This window comes from Amblyomma mixtum, chromosome 7 (genome assembly GCF_055824585.1).
Source record: "Amblyomma mixtum isolate Tamu chromosome 7, ASM5582458v1, whole genome shotgun sequence".
In the NCBI taxonomy this organism is placed as follows: domain Eukaryota; kingdom Metazoa; phylum Arthropoda; class Arachnida; order Ixodida; family Ixodidae; genus Amblyomma; species Amblyomma mixtum.
The window spans coordinates 32,892,128-32,909,193 of NC_143018.1; the positions used below are offsets into that span (position 1 = coordinate 32,892,128).

The 17,066-nt window shown below is 44.8% G+C and overlaps 1 protein-coding gene across 4 annotated transcripts in view; it reads left to right on the forward strand.

Moving 5' to 3' along the window:
* The window catches only part of LOC149335589 (uncharacterized), a 32,207-nt gene extending 16,220 nt beyond the window's left edge, over positions 1-15,987 (forward strand). For 2 of the 4 annotated variants that reach the window (XM_089552184.1, XM_089552187.1), the window contains 6 exons: positions 2,476-2,626; positions 4,661-4,741; positions 5,876-6,125; positions 9,344-9,464; positions 9,575-10,001; positions 13,249-15,987. In XM_089552184.1, coding sequence (XP_089408310.1) covers positions 2,476-2,626; positions 4,661-4,741; positions 5,876-6,125; positions 9,344-9,464; positions 9,575-9,680 — 709 coding nt within the window. In that variant the 3' untranslated portion in view covers positions 9,681-10,001; positions 13,249-15,987. Of the gene's footprint in view, positions 1-2,475; positions 2,627-4,660; positions 4,742-5,875; positions 6,170-6,516; positions 6,664-9,343; positions 9,465-9,574; positions 10,002-13,248 lie in introns of those variants that run through there. The other 2 variants (XM_089552185.1, XM_089552186.1) reach the window with 2 other exon arrangements.
* The last annotated feature ends 1,079 nt before the right edge of the window (positions 15,988-17,066 follow it).

Genomic DNA, 17,066 nt, shown 5'->3' on the forward strand with positions numbered 1-17,066 from the left:
TGAGCGGCGGTCTCCTTTGTGGTCAGTACGTTAAAGCTGGTGTTTGTGAGAGGTCTTAAAGCAACTAGTGAAATCTTGCCTCTAGATTCTTTTTGCTTTCTCTTGCTGGAGCCTTTTGAATGGCTCAGGATTCGTAACAAGGGAGGCTAGAGCAGATGGAGTGAGATGAGTCCCGCCGCGGTGGCTCAGTGGTTATGGTGCTCGGCTGCTGACCCGAAACACGCGGGTTCGATCCCGGCTGCGGCGGTTGAATTTCTTTGGAGGAGAAATTCTAGAGGCCCGTGTACTGTGCGATGTCAGTGCACGTTAAAGATCCCCAGGTGGTCAATTTCCGGAGCCCTCCGCTACGGCGTCTCTCATAGCCTTAGTCGCTTTGGGACGTTAAACCCCATAAACCAACCAACCTCATAGCTTGAGTCGCTTTGGGACGTTAAGCTCCAATGAACATGAACCTGAACGGAGTGAGATGAGAAAGCTGGGTCATAGGAAGGAAGTCATGTGGTCAGAAGAGCACCAAAAAGACTAAGGCGACAAAGGGATGGAGATGTGGGATCTTTCCAGTTCCGTTGTTATCTTCATCTCTTTGGCACTTTTTTTTACCGCAGATACCTACGAGCTATCCTAACTGTCCACTTTGTTCTGAGCATAAATAGTACACTACAGAATTTGGGCTGATGTGATTTTAAGCTGGTTCATCTGACAGTCTGGTTTTGAAAAAGAGTTTGAAGTTGTGACGCAAATTTCTAGGCACAGGAACCATACCTAAAATTGTATCGCCATGATTGTTAACTCATGGTATGCATACTGCTCTTCTGAATGAACTGTGCAAAAAAAAAATGAAGGTGATAAGAACAGCAGGCTAAGACAGACTTACATCTAGTTTTTATAACATAACTTACCTCTGTGTATAGAATTGCAGGCACAAGAACATAGCAGAGAAAAAGAAAAATAACACATGGAAGTGCCATCGATCTTGTGCTTATATGCATTCCCTTTGTTTGCGTTCTCTTTTGTTGCTGTGTTCCTGCATCCGTGGCACTGCATATGATTTTGTGTTGCAAAAACAAGTTCCAAGCCTGCCTTTCCCTATGGTTTTGTCTTTTTGTGCCGTAACTGTGGCGGTTTCAGCTGCGATACAAGCGAAACACAAAAGGTACCCATGTGCAATGCAATGTCAAAACACGTTAAAGGGACAGTGAGGAGAGCACTATTAATATTTTTTTTTATAGCACAATCCGATAGTTCGGCATGTCATGGCTTTGTTGCCACTTGGCCGGCAGCGAAAGATGCATTTATTTCTAAGAAATTTGGATTCGAAGTTGAAAAAGTTTTTCCCGCCGCTCTGATTCAAACTTGGGATTCTCTTATGACAACACAGGACTAAGTGACGTGAAACATGACGTAACGCAGACTCCGTGATTTCTGGCGGCCAGCAGTGCGGCCTAGCAGCAGCCGAAACAAAAGCTACCACCGGCCGAACGTTGAAGGCATCTATCGGCTATTGCGGCCGTCGCTACAGTCGCTTCGCTTACGTTTGCACTGGCGTTTTGCCAGCGTTACGATAGATCTCGTTCTCGAAGTCGTCAACGAAGTTCTCGCAAAATAGACACCTTTAGCATACCGTGTACCTTGTTACCGCTAGCGGAATACCGGGAGCCCCCTAACACCGGTGAGCGGGCGCTGATTGGTCCCGATGATTCAGGAGCGCGCGTAGCTGCCGGGCACGTGGCGCCGTCTGGCGACATCAAGGAGATTTGCGCATGAATTGGCTGCGCCTCAGTGATTTGTTGCTTCTCGGGTCCTAGAGTTGCTAGAACCATTGGTTCCAGCAACACTGCTTTGTCCTATGACGTCATCACGCTTGTACTTGCGAGTTTGGCCTGTGGCGGCGATACCTGTATTTTGGTTCTTGCTGTTTTCTACGTTACAAGAGCTTTGTTGTCAGTGTGAGTGGCGTTTTTGTAATCAGGAGCTGGTATTCTGCCGATACAAGCCAACTTCAATTTCTCCTCAGTGTCCCTTTAAACCTCGGGGGGTCTAAATTAATCGGACACCCTCTATTACGGCACCCCTCGTAGCCTAGCGTTGTTTTGGTGGTGTTAAACCCCAGAATTTACAATTTATTTATAACTTGTTCTGTTTATTATTCATATGCACTGAGCAACTTGCTTAGCTGTGCACTTTTACTTTCTTTACCTTCACTCGTTCACTTCATCATAAAGCAGCACTTATTGATGTTTTTGTACCATTTCTGTTTTTTATCCTTGGCCTGATGTATGCTGTCTTGTAACGGTTACCTAAACTCTGACTACAGGCTTTAGCGCAAGTTTGTGAGCAGAATTTCTTGTTAATTAAGTTTGATGTTCAGTGTTTGTTAGTGTGTTCTGCCTGCTTGACACTTGAATCCATGAGCGTTGTTGAAGCTGCTGTCGTGGCCCTCGTAAATTGCGTGGTTGCTTTTTTTTTTTTTTTCAGAGTGGATTTGAGCGAGCTGTCATTTTTTGACCGCTCTCACGACGAGGGAAGCCTCTCGGCCTACAAGGATGCTTTCGATCAGCACATACAGAATCAGCGGCTGTCTCTTCTGCAGCATCGAGAACAGCGTGCTACGCTGAAGGAGGACGTTGTGAGTGCAGTGCTGTTCGCACTCACATCTGTGGACTTAGGTTTTATGCATTTATTTCACTTGCTGCTGGTTTAGCTTCAAACATCGCAGTTATTACTACTTAGGCTGTTTAAGTTGACCTAAACCGGCATGCGTGCGAAATAAGCTGCGCTTATTGCGGAACTGAAATCGGACTAAAGGCACCTTTAAAGTTCCCAACTTTTAAAAATGTATGTTCACGTGATTGCCTTGAGATCAATTAGTGGTTGAAGGTTGAGCAATACTTTTATACTAGTTTGTTCACTTTGAGTTTTTCTGTCTGGCAGGAACCTTTTTTTTTTTTTTGCTGATATTTCCCACATTGTGGATCACGTTTGCTGTGGTCATCAAAAACTGCTTTGTCTTGGAATTAAGTTTCGGGCTATTGGATTTTGAAGTAGACGCTCTGTCTTCTCCTTTAGGAGCGTATATAAATATTTGCCTTTCTTTTCTGTTACCTAGCATAGGCAGATCTGTAAAGCATGCAATATCAGAACCAAATTATTACTTTATGAGATAACCACGTTTTCATACCTGTTTCCTGAAGTTTCAACTAAAGAACAGTCGCAATGAAAAGAAAAAGTGTGCTTTAACATACCCATTCTTATGCTGTATAGTGCAGAGCTCTGTGTTGACGGTAAGGTCTTGGAAAGTATTCATTTCTGTGGTCATCACAGTGACAGACTTAATCTCTTAAGCTGAATGACTTGTTGCTGTAATTGGTATTACATGTTTAGAATCAGTGCCAAACTTTCTCATGGTGTCTAGCTAGTGATTCCGCTGAAGAGCGGGCTAAGCGTCATGTTAACCCTTTTATATTTACTTTCTCATGATCTCTCTTATATAGACTTCTTTTGTCATTGAGAATAGTGACTATAGGTTGGCTTCCTTGCACAAGTCAAGAGGGAGTATACGCTGGCTAGTAAATTCTTTGGTGTCTATGGAATCTATGGAGTCTCCTTAAACACAGCATCATTTCCACTTTGAGTTGTTTTCTAATTGGTCTCGCCTTATTAACTGCTATATATAGTTTGGTTAGCTCATTTCAGCCCCGGTGAGGAGGCTGTCTTGGATTCATTTCCTGGCCGAGGTTGATTTGTTATGGAACTATTTAGATTTGAGGGTGCCTCGCGGCTTTCCCTTGTAGCTGTGTATGGCTGCACGCGTCTCAAATGACTACTACTTCATTCTTTCAAAGATAATAAAACTTGAAGGTTTTCTCTATAAACACACAGGCCTATTTTTGGTCAGTGCCTGTGTTGTTGCGTGACAGTCCACGTTAAAGGGCAACTGCAGCACTTTTTTGAGAATTGCGGGATATCCAAGGATTCAAATCTATGTATGATTCAAATCAAATAATGCCAAGTGTTTTTGCACTAGCATTTGAAATAGTGACGTAATCGACGATTTAATTTTGCGCTTCTCCTCAATGCACCAAAGGAGTGCAGAAAAACTAAGCGTGACGTCACAGAAGGTATGATTTCAAATTACCGCTGTCGTCAGCCACACCCTGCCCTGACGCGGTAGACGCTGCCAAACAACTCTCGGCAGGGTTCGCCTTCGGCGGCGTTGATTTTTTTCCTTCAGAGCAGGCGTTTGTGCATTGGAAATGTCTGATACCTTCGATGACGTCATCATGCACCCCCCCACTTGGTGTTGTGCGCTACGGAGAAGCTTCAAGGGCGTCCGATTTTAATCAGCGATTACCTCACTATTTCAAGTGCTAGCCCAAAAAGACTTCGCATGCTTTACCTGCAAGTTTCACACATTCGACCCTCTTAAGCTAGTTGACTTCTAGAACCTATGCAGTTTCCCTTTAAAGATGCGATATGCTTAGTTTCATCCGCAGATATGCCGTTCCTGATTATTGAAGCATGCATGCAGATATTTCTTTGCGTTGCTCTGTTGTCCATATGAGCATTTCGAAACCAAACTGTGTGCGTCTGGGGGAATGGGTGACTCTTGCTTTCAGTGCAGATTTCTTTCTCAGGTTACAGTGTTCTTGCAAACTCGCAGCGCTTACTGGACCAAGTGATCGGGCAGCTTGCAGATGAGAACCGGAAACTCATCGAGGTAGCAGAACGGAAGCGTGTACAGGTAATTATGGAGTAGCCGTGCATACCAAAGCCACGTTTATCGTGAGCAGTTGTTGCTCAAGTAACAGCTTTGAATATTCAGATTCAAACACTGAAAATTATTGGTATTACAGTATAAACGCGTGTAAGGGCCGCACTTTTTTTTTTCCAGATTCGAGGGCCAATTTTCGGGGCGCGGCCCATACACGCGATGTGCGAAAAAAAAAAATTTTTTTAAGTAAAAATTTACCAATCGGAGAATGTATGACATATATTCTGCATTCAGTCGTCACTCGCGGAGTATTTCGATAGTGAGTTGGTGCTGTGCTCTGGTGCACGCTCATCCCAAAAGAAGCTGCACAGCATATCCGCTGTCAACGCGTAGCTGTTGTTCCGCACTTCCATAACATAGCAGAGCAGCTCCTCTTCCATTTCGGGAAACTTTCATGGCTTGCTCGGAAAGTGCGCTTTTTACAGCTTGTTTCTCTTTTGGGTGCGCCATCATCGGACGCACTTCTCGGCCACGTCGAATTTCCTGCCCACCGCACGCTTGTCGTGTTCGAGAGCTAACTTCCAGCCGTGATGCTATTAACGTGCTTGCCCATCGTTCTAAAACCGCAACGCTTGGTGGCAGCACGCGAAAGCCACAACCACCAAAACTACAGCGACTATGGCGAGCACGCTAACACACCACAAAAACAACAAAAGGCTGGAGCTGGCAATACTGATGTCGATGCAGATAGCAGGACATCGCGGCGAAAGAAAAATTCGACGATGATGATGATGACTGCGACCTCGGGCGCTATCCATGGACGGCACTTGGAAGCTCCTGTGCGCGTGCGTAGCCTCTGCAATCAAGCACTTCGCGATCAAGCGCACCGTTGCTCGCAGCCAGAGCTGATCGCGGAGGCCACGGCGCGTGCATTTAGAAGGCTAGTCCCACCTGGGTCGTGGAAAGTTCGGGTGCGGCCCTTGCACGGATTAATTTTTTTTAACATTTCCTTCGGGAAAACGGGGTGCGGCCCATACACGCGTTTATACGATATTAGGCGTGCAAGTCTGATCAGAATAGAAGTCACAGAACGTGGACTGCTGGCTTGCCTTTCTTGCCTTTGTCAAATTTTCACCGCTCCCGTTCTGTGCCTGTTGTGTACAGGGCAAGAAGTCGATGACCAGGAAGGTGAAGCTCTTGAATTCGGAACTGCAGTGGCTAGGGAAAGCCCTGCAGAATGACAGTGCAACCGCACGGGCTTCTCTTCACGCTGAAAGCACCAGTGCTGAAGACACACGTGTGGCGCTTAGCGACACGATGGCCATCCAGGAGGCATGCAGAAATGCTGTCCTCCAGGAATATTGCAGTTCCCTCGACAGCATTACGAAGGATGAAGACGAGACAGGACTGAAGAGTGAGATGCAGTTGTTGCAGTACAGTGACTGTGTGTTGAAACAGGTGCATAACAGATTTACACTGCCGAGGTGAAAAGAGAGCTTGCGTTTTCAGCAAGGTTGGCAACCTGCATTGATGCTTGGGGCAGGCATTGTGTAATTCATGACTCATAGCAGTTGAGTAAAGCAGAGTGAAGTTGTTACTTTTAAACATGTTATTAACCCTCATCTTCCTGTATTCAGGGGCTTGATGTTCTGATGCTTTTCTGCATCAGTACATCAAGCATCATGGGGTGCAGGCATTAGTATATATTATTTCTGTGAGAACTACTGGTCCTATTTTAGTGCTTGAAAAGATGAATATTACACAAATGTGGATTGCAGTAACAGATCTTCCGTTTATATTTTCAGATGCCCATTTCTGTGGATATTGCATTTTAAACACAAATAAGGAATTGGTATGCTGAAATACTGCATCCTGATGTTTGCTTATACAGGGTGTCCCCGGTAACTTGGTCCAAGATTTAAAAAAAACCTAAGCATTCTTCAGAACTGAAATTGTGTGCATGTTGTTAAGGTTTATCTAAAGTTACAATACAATTTTTTCGCTCGAAGTGACTTTTTAAATGTAGCTTGAAACGTTCAGGCGTCAATAGGAAAGTTGTGGAGCTCCACAAATATTGTCCAACCCAGGCACTTCCAACGAGATAGACTTAGCGTGGTCATTTTTATTCGGGAAAAACGAAAGCCCGCGGAGCTTAAAAAATACCACGTGACAGCGCGCTCCGTGCGCCCGGATGCACCGCGATTACAGCGCTCTCATCCGTGCTTCGTGAAAAACATCGCCCGCGCCATGCCTTCTCTTCGCTTACGAGTTAGGGCTTCAACCTTTGCTTGGCTCTGACAGTACCTGCAGCAGCTGGCGACGGCGCTCCGAAAAAGCGCTTCGTCAGCAGCCACTCGCCGATGTCGCTGAAGAGCACACTTATCGCCACAGAAATGAGAGCCGCGCTTTCCTTCAATTGCTGCCCGAACCCACTGGCACTTATCCTGGAACCAAGCTCTACGCGAAGCCCTGTCTTGGGCAGCACGAAAGAAGCGAAGCGAGCGATGTTTTTCACGAAGCACGGATGAGAGCGCTGTAATCGCGGCGCATCCGGGCACACGGAGCGCGCTGTCACGTGGTATTTTTTAAACTCTGTGGGCTTTTGTTTTTCCCGAATAAAAACAGCAATGCTAAGTTTGTCTCATTGGCAGTGCCTGGGTTGGACAATATTTGTGGAGCTGCACAACTTTCCTATTGATGCCTGAACGTTTCAAGCTATATTTGAAAAGTTAATTAATATATCTCGACTGATTATTCGAGTAGGTCGAGCAAAAAAATGGTACTGTAACTTTAGATAAACCCTAACAAGATCCACGCCATTTCAGTTCTGAAGAACGCTTAGGTTTTTTTTTAAATCTTGGTCCAAGTTAGCTGGGACACCCTGTATATGGTCGCTTGTAGGTCTTGCCAGACACTATGCAGCAAGGGTTCTTTTTCATAGGCATGCATTAGGGTCTGCAGTGAAGGAGGCTCCATTGCCTTCATGGAGCTTTGTTCAGAAAGGTGATAAGGACTCCATTTTTATTGTTTTGACATTGATGAAGCTTAAATGTAGGTGTGTGAAATTTAAAAATACCACAGAATAGCACTTTCCTCTGCACCTTGGCAAAGCACTGCCAGCTCCTCATCTTCTGTGCTGCCCACGGCAGAGCTTCGTGTCACTGTCAGTTCCGAGATAAATGCCAGCCGCTGCTGACAGCATGCCAGGAAAATGCTCCGTCAGCAGCCGCTGTCTTGTCTTGATAGCCATGTACAATAGAAGGGGCCACGGCGTTTAAGCAGAAGTGAAAACGTAGATGCACAGTTGGGTTGACTCATTGGTGCTCACTAAGAGCTGCAGGTTGTGCAGTTCATTGCTGGTTCTGACTTGTAGTTTTTTTTTTATGTGCTTCTTGGCCTTAAAACTGCCCACAGTGGCAATTCTAGCAGTTGGTCCTCGAGTCAGGTTGACTTTCATGGTAGATATTGTGGGCTAGACAATTCCAGGGTATTTGTAGTGGATGTGCGCGGAGAAGACAGGGGAGGGCAATCAAATTTTGGGTTAGCATGACTCCTGTGTGGCCGGCATTGCTCATAAATAGAAAAGAAACAAATGAGTGAGAACTTCACGTACTCACTTACCAGGAGGGGAGCTCAACACAGGCCGCATTGGGTTCTTCCTGGAGGATTTTCACGAAGCGGCATCCTTTAACTTCCCAGGCAATTCTCACATTTATTAAAGGGACAGTGAGGAGAGCTCTATTAATATTTTTTTTATAGCAAAATCCGATAGTTTGGCATTTCATGGCTTTGTTGCCACTTGGCCGGCAGCGAAAGATGCATTTATTTCTAAGAAATTTGGATTCAAAGTTGAAAAGTTTTTCCCGCCTCTCTGATTCATACTTGGGATTCTCTTATGACAACACAGGACTAAGTGACGTGAAACATGACAGGCACATGATGTAACGCAGACTCCGTGATTTCTGACGGCCAGCAGAGCGGCCTAGCAGCAGCCGAAAAGAAAGCTACCGCTGGCGGCCGCACGTTGAAGGCATCTATTGGGTATTGTGGCCGTCGCTACCGTCGCTTCGTTTACGTTTGCACAAGCGTTTTGCAGTGTTAGGATGGATCCCGTTCTCGAAGTCGTCAACAAAGTTCTCGCAAACAGACACCTATAGCATACCGTGTACCTTGTTACCGTTAGCGAAATACCGGGAGCCCGCCTACCGCTGGTGAGCAGGCGCTGATTGGTCCCGATGCTGTAGGTGCGCGCGTAGCTGCCGGGTATGTGGCGCCATGTGGCGACGTCAAGGAGATTTGCACATGCATTGGCTGCGCCTCAGTGATTCGTGTATTCTCGTGTCCCGGTGTTACTAGAAGCATTGGTTCTAGCAACACTGTTTTGTCCTATGACGTCATCACGCTTGTACTTGCGAGTTTGGCCTGTTGCGGCGATACCTGTATTTTGGTTCTTGCTCTTTTTTACGTTACAAGAGCTTTGTTGTCAGTATGAGTAGCGTTTTTGTAATCAGGAGCTGGTATTCTGTCGATACAAGCTAACTTCAATTTCTCCTCAGTGTCCCTTTAAGAGCCCCGTTCAGAGCTCCTTTATTGCTGTATCATTTTTCCATGCCTCATCTTTCTGGCTTTCAGGAGCCAGGCATGAAAGAAGGGTTGCCAAGGCAGAGGCACTCCTGTCTAGCGCTGAGAAGACTTTTCATGAGAAGGACCCAATTGCCAGTACATCGCAGCTAGTGGAAACCATCAAAAATCTGTATGTACCTGTAGCTGTGGCCCCAAGCATTTGTGTCTGACTCAATTGCATGCAAGCGCGCCGATGGCATTTGAAACCAAGCCGAGTATTTACTTCTTGTTCTCTTTCAGGAGGATGCGGGAAAAGGCCTTTCCGCTCGTTGAAGGAACAGTGCGCGGCCGCACATTTGCAGAGTGGCTTCCCGACATCCTTCAGCTTATCGGCGACATCGCTTAGCCCATCACCACTGATGAAAACTAGCTCCAGAACTTGTTGTTATGTGTTAAAATTTTCTTTGGTTGAAATGCGAATAACTTTAGTTACATCTTTCTTTGTCTGTTTGTGCCTGTTCCTAAAAGTGCGCAGGCAAAAATATTAGACTAACAAGCAATCCAATTTTTTTCCTCGGCATAAAGAGTTGCATCTAGCAAGTTTCACTTGCAGTCATTGAGTAAAATGTGTGATTTTAAAGGGGCTCTGACTCACTGCTTGAAGGGATGCTGCCTGTACTTCACGTGACTCTTTGTCATGTAGGTGCTGCCTCAAAAAGAATTGCAGGTACTCAAGTAACACTTGTTGCTGGGCTAGTTGGTGCATTTTTCTTCGTACAAAAGCTAGCGCAAAACACGACACACACAAGAAAGGTAGACAGGACAACGCGCTACTGACAACTGATCCTTTATTGGAAAGAAACACGTAATATATAGGCACACCGTCAACTCACCTATCAGCTGCAGCAAACGTCACAATGATGTAAATGGTCATAAAAGCGATAAAAGACACAAAGACTGAAAACACGACGTAGCTAAAAAACGATAAAAAATGACGAAAGAACATTAAAAGCATGACACGTGGTGTATAAGGCCAAAGAAACATGACTGACAGGAATTCAACAGGATGATAACAAAACGATATTGCATAAAAAAACGTAACAAATGCAGTAAAAGAAAAACACGTGAAACAAGAAAAACCTGATAAAAAGCCTGTGAGCTGAACACTTGAGATTACATTGAGGGGGAAAAAAACCTGTACACATGCTCGCCTCAGGAAAACCTTTCTAAAAAGCATTCTTCAGTTTTATACAAGAAGATAGATGCATCGCTAACAGCATTCGCGCCCTTTTTCCTTATCAGAAAAGCTTCTTTTAATTCACGGGACACTCGATCATGGCCTCTACCTAAAACAACGGTTTTTTCCAGAATGGGCCGGCAAGAGTTTTGTTCACAGTCCTTGCAATGAAGAGGCAGATTCGAACCTGTTCCTGTCCCCATCGAACGTTCATGCTCCCTCAACCTTTCATTCAGGCAACGCCCCGTTTGACCAACATACACTTTTCCACACGTGAGTGGGACCTGATACACAACCCTTTCACTGCATTCCACGTACCTACGTGTATGTCTGGTTCCACAGGATCTTTCTGCTCTCTTTTCCGAGTTCACACGAGGACACAACGAGGCTAGCTTACAGGGAGCGGAGAATACAACTGGAACCTTAAACTTTGTTGCAACTTTTTTTAGATTATGGGCAACGCGGTGAGAGTAGGGAACCACTTCTGGCTTAATTCTTTCTTCAACAAGTTCAGGCCGCTTCCGTTCCACGCCTTTTATGCTATGAAGAAGGGACTCCACCACACTTGTCAGGACAGACTGTGGGAAGCCTGCATCCTGAAGCCTTAGCATCTGAGACTGGAAGCTTATTTTCATAGCATGGCAACAGGACTTCGCAATGGCGGCCTTTAAACCTGACATGGCAATGGCTCGCTTCACAGTCTTAGAGTGCGCCGATTTATAAGACAAGAATCCCTTCTGGGCACGAGGGTGGTACATCCAGCACATCTTCTCATTGCTTATGGAAAGTTCCAGGTCTAAAAACTGTAATTTATCACTTTCCGGTTGCTCGTGTGTAAATTCCAATCCTTCTCCGTTCTGACTAAAAATTCTTAAAATCTCGTTAACTGTGCCTAAGTAACTGTGTGTGTCCTCTTTACTTAGAAGGATTAAAAAATCATCGACGTACCTGAAAACCTTCAAAACCTTATCTTTATCCAACTGCTGATCCACACTTCGATCAATCATTGAAAGAAAAATATTGCTCAGAACCGGCGCAACACAGGAACCAATACAAATCCCTTTCTTCTGTATAAACAAACCACTCTCGAACTCTACCACTGTAGCGTTAAGGTAAAATTCTAACAAAGTCATAAAGTTCTCCAGTGACACACCAGCTGCGTTCTGAAAGGACGTAACCCCACTTTCCTCAATGCATGCTTGTACGGCTTTGAACAATTCCATATGGGGAATGGAATAAAAAAGATCTTTCGCGTCGACAGAAAAGAAATACCCAATTTGCTGCTTATCTTTAAGAAATTCAATAATATCCAAGGAGTTTTTTGTTGCAAAAGGATCAGTGACCACAAGCTGGTTAAGATGCTTCAAGAGGAACTGACTCACAAGACGTTGCCAAGATCCCCGTTCGCTTACAATGCAACGGAATGGTACATCCTCTTTGTGTGTCTTAGCCGTGAAAAACATGCTAAGACTTTTGCCCTTGCAGTCACTTACAGACTTTGCTAACCTTTGCAGTTCCAATTCTTTGCAGAGGGCGACGGCTCTTGACTTGGCCTTCACGGGCTTGAGTTTTGTCGGTTTAAAGTTCTTCTGAACGGCACAACAGGCTTTTTCATTATAAACCCCCTTCGGCACCACCACAAAACCACCTGCCTTGTCGGCTTGTAGCAGACGAATGTCGTTCTCTTTGAAGTAATTCACCACTTTGTTGACCGTAGACCCAAATCCTCCGGCTCTCTTGGTAGCCGACCTAGCCAGCGCGCCCACTCCATCCAGCAGGCATCGCTCACGATCCTCCGGCGGTGCCTTCCCAGCCACTCGCCTATTCAGAGCCAGGAGCTCGTGAGCCACCGTAGTTGGCTCAAGACTGAACTTCGGTCCTTCTGCCAGGACCTTGAAGACTTCCTCCTGGACTTCAACATCACCCAGCAGCTTCAGAGAACCGCTATTTGCCTTCTGCTTTCCTGGAGATCTCGGTGAGTTGATCAAGAAATGGCGCCACAGGAATTCTGTGGACTGTGCCGCTAGCTTCCTATGTGCCTGGAATTTCCTTTCCGCTATCCATTCAGGGTCTTGCCTATAGCAGATGACACGAAGCCAGTCATGAAAGAGCCTCACTTGCTTCCACAGCTCCGACCTCAGTATTCTGCACAGACGTTTAACGTGCCCAAAGGAAGGACGGACTGCGCCGAAAAGAGCGATGATCTCACCGGGTACCAGTCCCTTCTTCATACAAAAAGTGACGTGCCTGGCGCGGCAAGCTGCCCATGATATGTGGGTGACGATGGTTGACACTTGTGAAGAAGGTGATGAAACACTTAGAAAAGGGCCCACAGTATTGGAAAGATACTCAAGTAACACTTGTTGCTGGGCTAGTTGGTGCATTTTTCTTCGTACAAAAGCTAGCGCAAAACACGACACACACAAGAAAGGTAGACAGGACAACGCGCTACTGACAACTGATCCTTTATTGGAAAGAAACACGTAATATATAGGCACACCGTCAACTCGCCTATCAGCTGCAGCAAACGTCACAATGATGTAAATGGTCATAAAAGCGATAAAAGACACAAAGACTGAAAACACGACGTAGCTAAAAAACGATAAAAAATGACGAAAGAACATTAAAAGCATGACACGTGGAGTATAAGGCCAAAGAAACATGACTGACAGGAATTCAACAGGATGATAACAAAACGATATTGCATAAAAAACTCATATTGCATAAAGAACTGCAGGAATCAGCGCATAGGCACAGGAGTTATTTAATGAACAGATTTCAAAATACAAGAGACAAATTGCTGCCCTCAATTCTCTTAGCGGTGTTTTTTCCCATTCCCATTTCACTTTCCCAATGATGACATTGGGTGGGATTAATTAAAACAGGCTCTCTGAGCACCTCATGGAAGTTTGCACACCATGGTTGCCTGTTCCCTCGTTCTTGCCAAGGCTGGCAGTGTCTTTCTATATGAACACCCAGCCGGCCCAGCAATGCTTCACCATCACATCGACGGCGGAGAAGAGAACATTGATCAATGGCCTTCGCTGACTTGCCTGCAGTTGTATGGGATCCTCATACTAAAAAGGATATAATGAATTTAGAGCGTGCTCATAGGAAGGCTATCAGATTCATCTTTGGGAAATATAAAAAGAGGATTCCCCATCTTCAATAATGCTTACAAATAAAATCAGTACACTAGAAAACAGGCGTAAATCGTCTCCAATTTTTACATAACATTATAGATGGAAAAATCGCACTTCGGCGGCCTCATTGCATAAGGCCTCTTAAGTTCACACCAAACAAGACACAGACATAACCTTTCACTTACGCCAATATTTTCTAAAACAAAATCCCATATGAATAGTTTTTTTCCGCTTACTATACACTAATGGAATTTCATACTTGTCGAGGTATTGCAATCACAAAACTTTGCAGAAGAGCTGGAAAAACATTTTTCTTCTATAAACTAACTGAAACAAAAGCAGTGTTTGCAATCTTCTGTGTTTTCCTAATTTCTTCACTCTGTGATGTCTTTTTTTTCCCTCAAAAACAGTTCTGTTGTTTCGAGTAAAATTGCCCACCTGTTTGTGATTTCACATGTGCGGCTCTTCATGTTTTGTTATTGTGCTGGTGCCAGAATATACTTGTTTGGGTAACACTGCTACACCCGGCATTATTTTTCGTTAGTGTTTATTTTTTTGCATTCTCACACCTTTTACTGTATTGCCCCTCCTGCTAGGGCCAGTTTTTGGCCTCCAGTATCAATAAATAAATAACCTGAACTCAAGCACGAGATACAAGTTGCCAATGCGCACTGGTAAATGTGAAACAGGTGGTCTTTTATACCGAAAGCTACACTACTATAGCTACGACAAATTTTGCCATGAGCCTCTGAATGACCTTGAAACGACCTTGAGATAAGTTATGGCCAGTGTTGCAATGCACGTATACCTAACCATGTGTGGTCCTCCTTTTGACCTCGAACTGTGACTGTGAACTTTGACAAACTACACACATTTTGTCGTGAGCCTCTGAATGCCCTTGAAATGACCTTGAGATAAGTAATGGTTGCACATCTGCCTTGCCATGTGTGGTCCACCTTGGTGCTGCACCACTTGACGTTGACTTTGACCTTTCAAGTTGTCGGTAGAGGGCGGTATGAAGCCACGCGGTAATCGCGGGGTTTCACGTGATTCTATCAGCAGTTGGGATGTGAAGGTACGGGGCGTATAAACCGGAGCTGTGCGCTCTGCTTCCGCTGTGTGAAAACTGGGTTCAAAGTTGAACCACTTGTATTTTTTCTTTGTTTCCTTCCTCAGCATAGATTTCTCGAGGCCCGTGTACTGTGCGATATCAGTGCATGTTAAAGATGCTCATCCCAGGTGGTCCAAATTTCCAGAGCCCTTCACTACGGTGTCCCTCATAGCCTGAGTCACTTTGGGACGTTGAACCCCAATAAATCAACCAATTTCTAGTACCTAGAGGGAAAGCTGGTGGCACTGCACTTCAGCCACCATCAACGCCCAAAGCATTATCATAGGCTGGGAGCTACCTGCTGCGGCACAGTCGGACTTTTGGATTATTTTGGGAACACAGAGTGGCATTACTGAGATGTCCCAATCTAAAAACCGTTCTCCGTGTGTGCGTGCATACGTGCTGCTTCAGAGAAGAGCCGTCAAATGGCACGCCCCACACGCAGACGACTTTGGCATGAACGCAGCGCACGAAAGCCATAGTAGCGAAAACGCAATAGCACACGATGCCAATAAAAGGTTCCGCTTTTTCGAAATGCCATTAAAAAACCTGTTAAATTTTTATGCAACATTTTTTTAAAACATCTTAAAAGTGCATGCATTAAGCACGAAATATTAGTTTCTGTAGTGTGCAATACTTGGCCAATAGAAGACCAAGCCATTTCTTATTTTAGGATTTTGGGCGAGCTTTGTATTTACATGCTTTTCTGCTAATTTGTTGCATTTTATAGACAGGATATTTAATGTTAGGGTGTTCTTGATTATCGAACGTTTATTTTTGCATTATTTTTTTGGCCAAAAGTTGTAGTTCTGCAGTCAGTAGCGCACCGGCCCATGATTGTTAGGGCACCCATGGTGGCTGACGTCTTGAGGAAGCTCCATGAAAACACCTACAGATGGGGCACCAGCTTTCCCTCTGGGTAATAGTCAGGAACTTGTCCGAAAGAATGCAAAACAATAGACAGAGCCTCTGGTGGTGCTTTTCTTGTTTTCCTTGCTTTGCAGTGCTTTCATGTAAGGCAACTGTATTTTGGTTTTGTTCATCTAATATAAATCCCAAAGATGTGACTAAACGTATCTTCATTGCAGTTCATTTACTGTTTGTCCAGTCATCGAGCTCCCACCCGATGTCATGTCCACTGCTCAAAACTGCCACGGTGTGGAGACACCATCAGCACCATGAGTTTGTTTTTGTGACCTAATTAAAGTATTAAAAACTGGAATACATGTGGTATAACTGATGCTAATAGCATCACTGTAACTCATTCTATGCAACCAACAGGCAAAACAGTTCACTGAAAATGTGTTTCAGGGCCCCTTTAAATATTGACCACCTGGCTGCTTCATCCACATAAAGGTTGACACTGAGTGGCTTTTACGTGGAAAATTAGGAGTTGCCAGGGGGAACGGCACTGGGTGCAGTGGCTTGGCAGCTGGAGCTGGAAAGCAGCTTGAGAAAACCACACTCCCAGCTGGAAGCAAGAGGTGTTCCTGCTGGACACAATTTCCATTTGCATACTCCAGCCCAAAATTGACTTTTTTTAATCTGGGTCTTCTTCACATCAAGAACTTGGTGAAAATATTTACATGTTCATTAAAGAAAATAAGCATTTAGCAGTCGCTTTGTAAATGTGTGTTAACCCTCTTTAGTGTCCAATTCATGAAGGAGTGAAATCATTACGTGTCCATTATGCGAGCTAATGCACCCACATTCAACAGCCAATGTGAAAAATGAGCGCTGTTTAAATTGGAGGCATTAGTATTTCATGCTTGCTTTTTCAAAAATGGGCATTTCATTCATTTTCTGCAGCTACTCTGAGTAAGACCAACACGAAGCTGCAGGGTCAGCAGGCAGATTTTTATCCACCGAATGTCCTCTACTTTAAAGGGACTGAACCAAATTTTTTGTTTTTGTGGCGCAACAGAAAGCTTGTTGTCTAAGGTGCTGGATGCCATGAAGTCCTTATTGGAAGCTTCGTAGATTTTTACCGGACATTTTTCAATCAGTCCATGCGCCCGCTTTTATGTATCCCGATTCTGGAAACTATGATGAGCGAGCGCGATGGCCATTTCACGTCATTAAAATTATAGTAAAAGTGCTATGCTAAAAACATCAGTTTCACTTGTTAGACAGTAATTAGCAATTTTTAGTAATAGTAGCATTAGTTTCCGCATGCCTCGTCGCCGAAAGTTCTGTCGCTGCTGCATCCAAGAAATACGAAACACTGCGGCGCCATCTAGTGGCAAATGCTAAAAGCACATGGTCGATGATGAAAGGTAGCTTTCGTTTTCATCGAAGGGT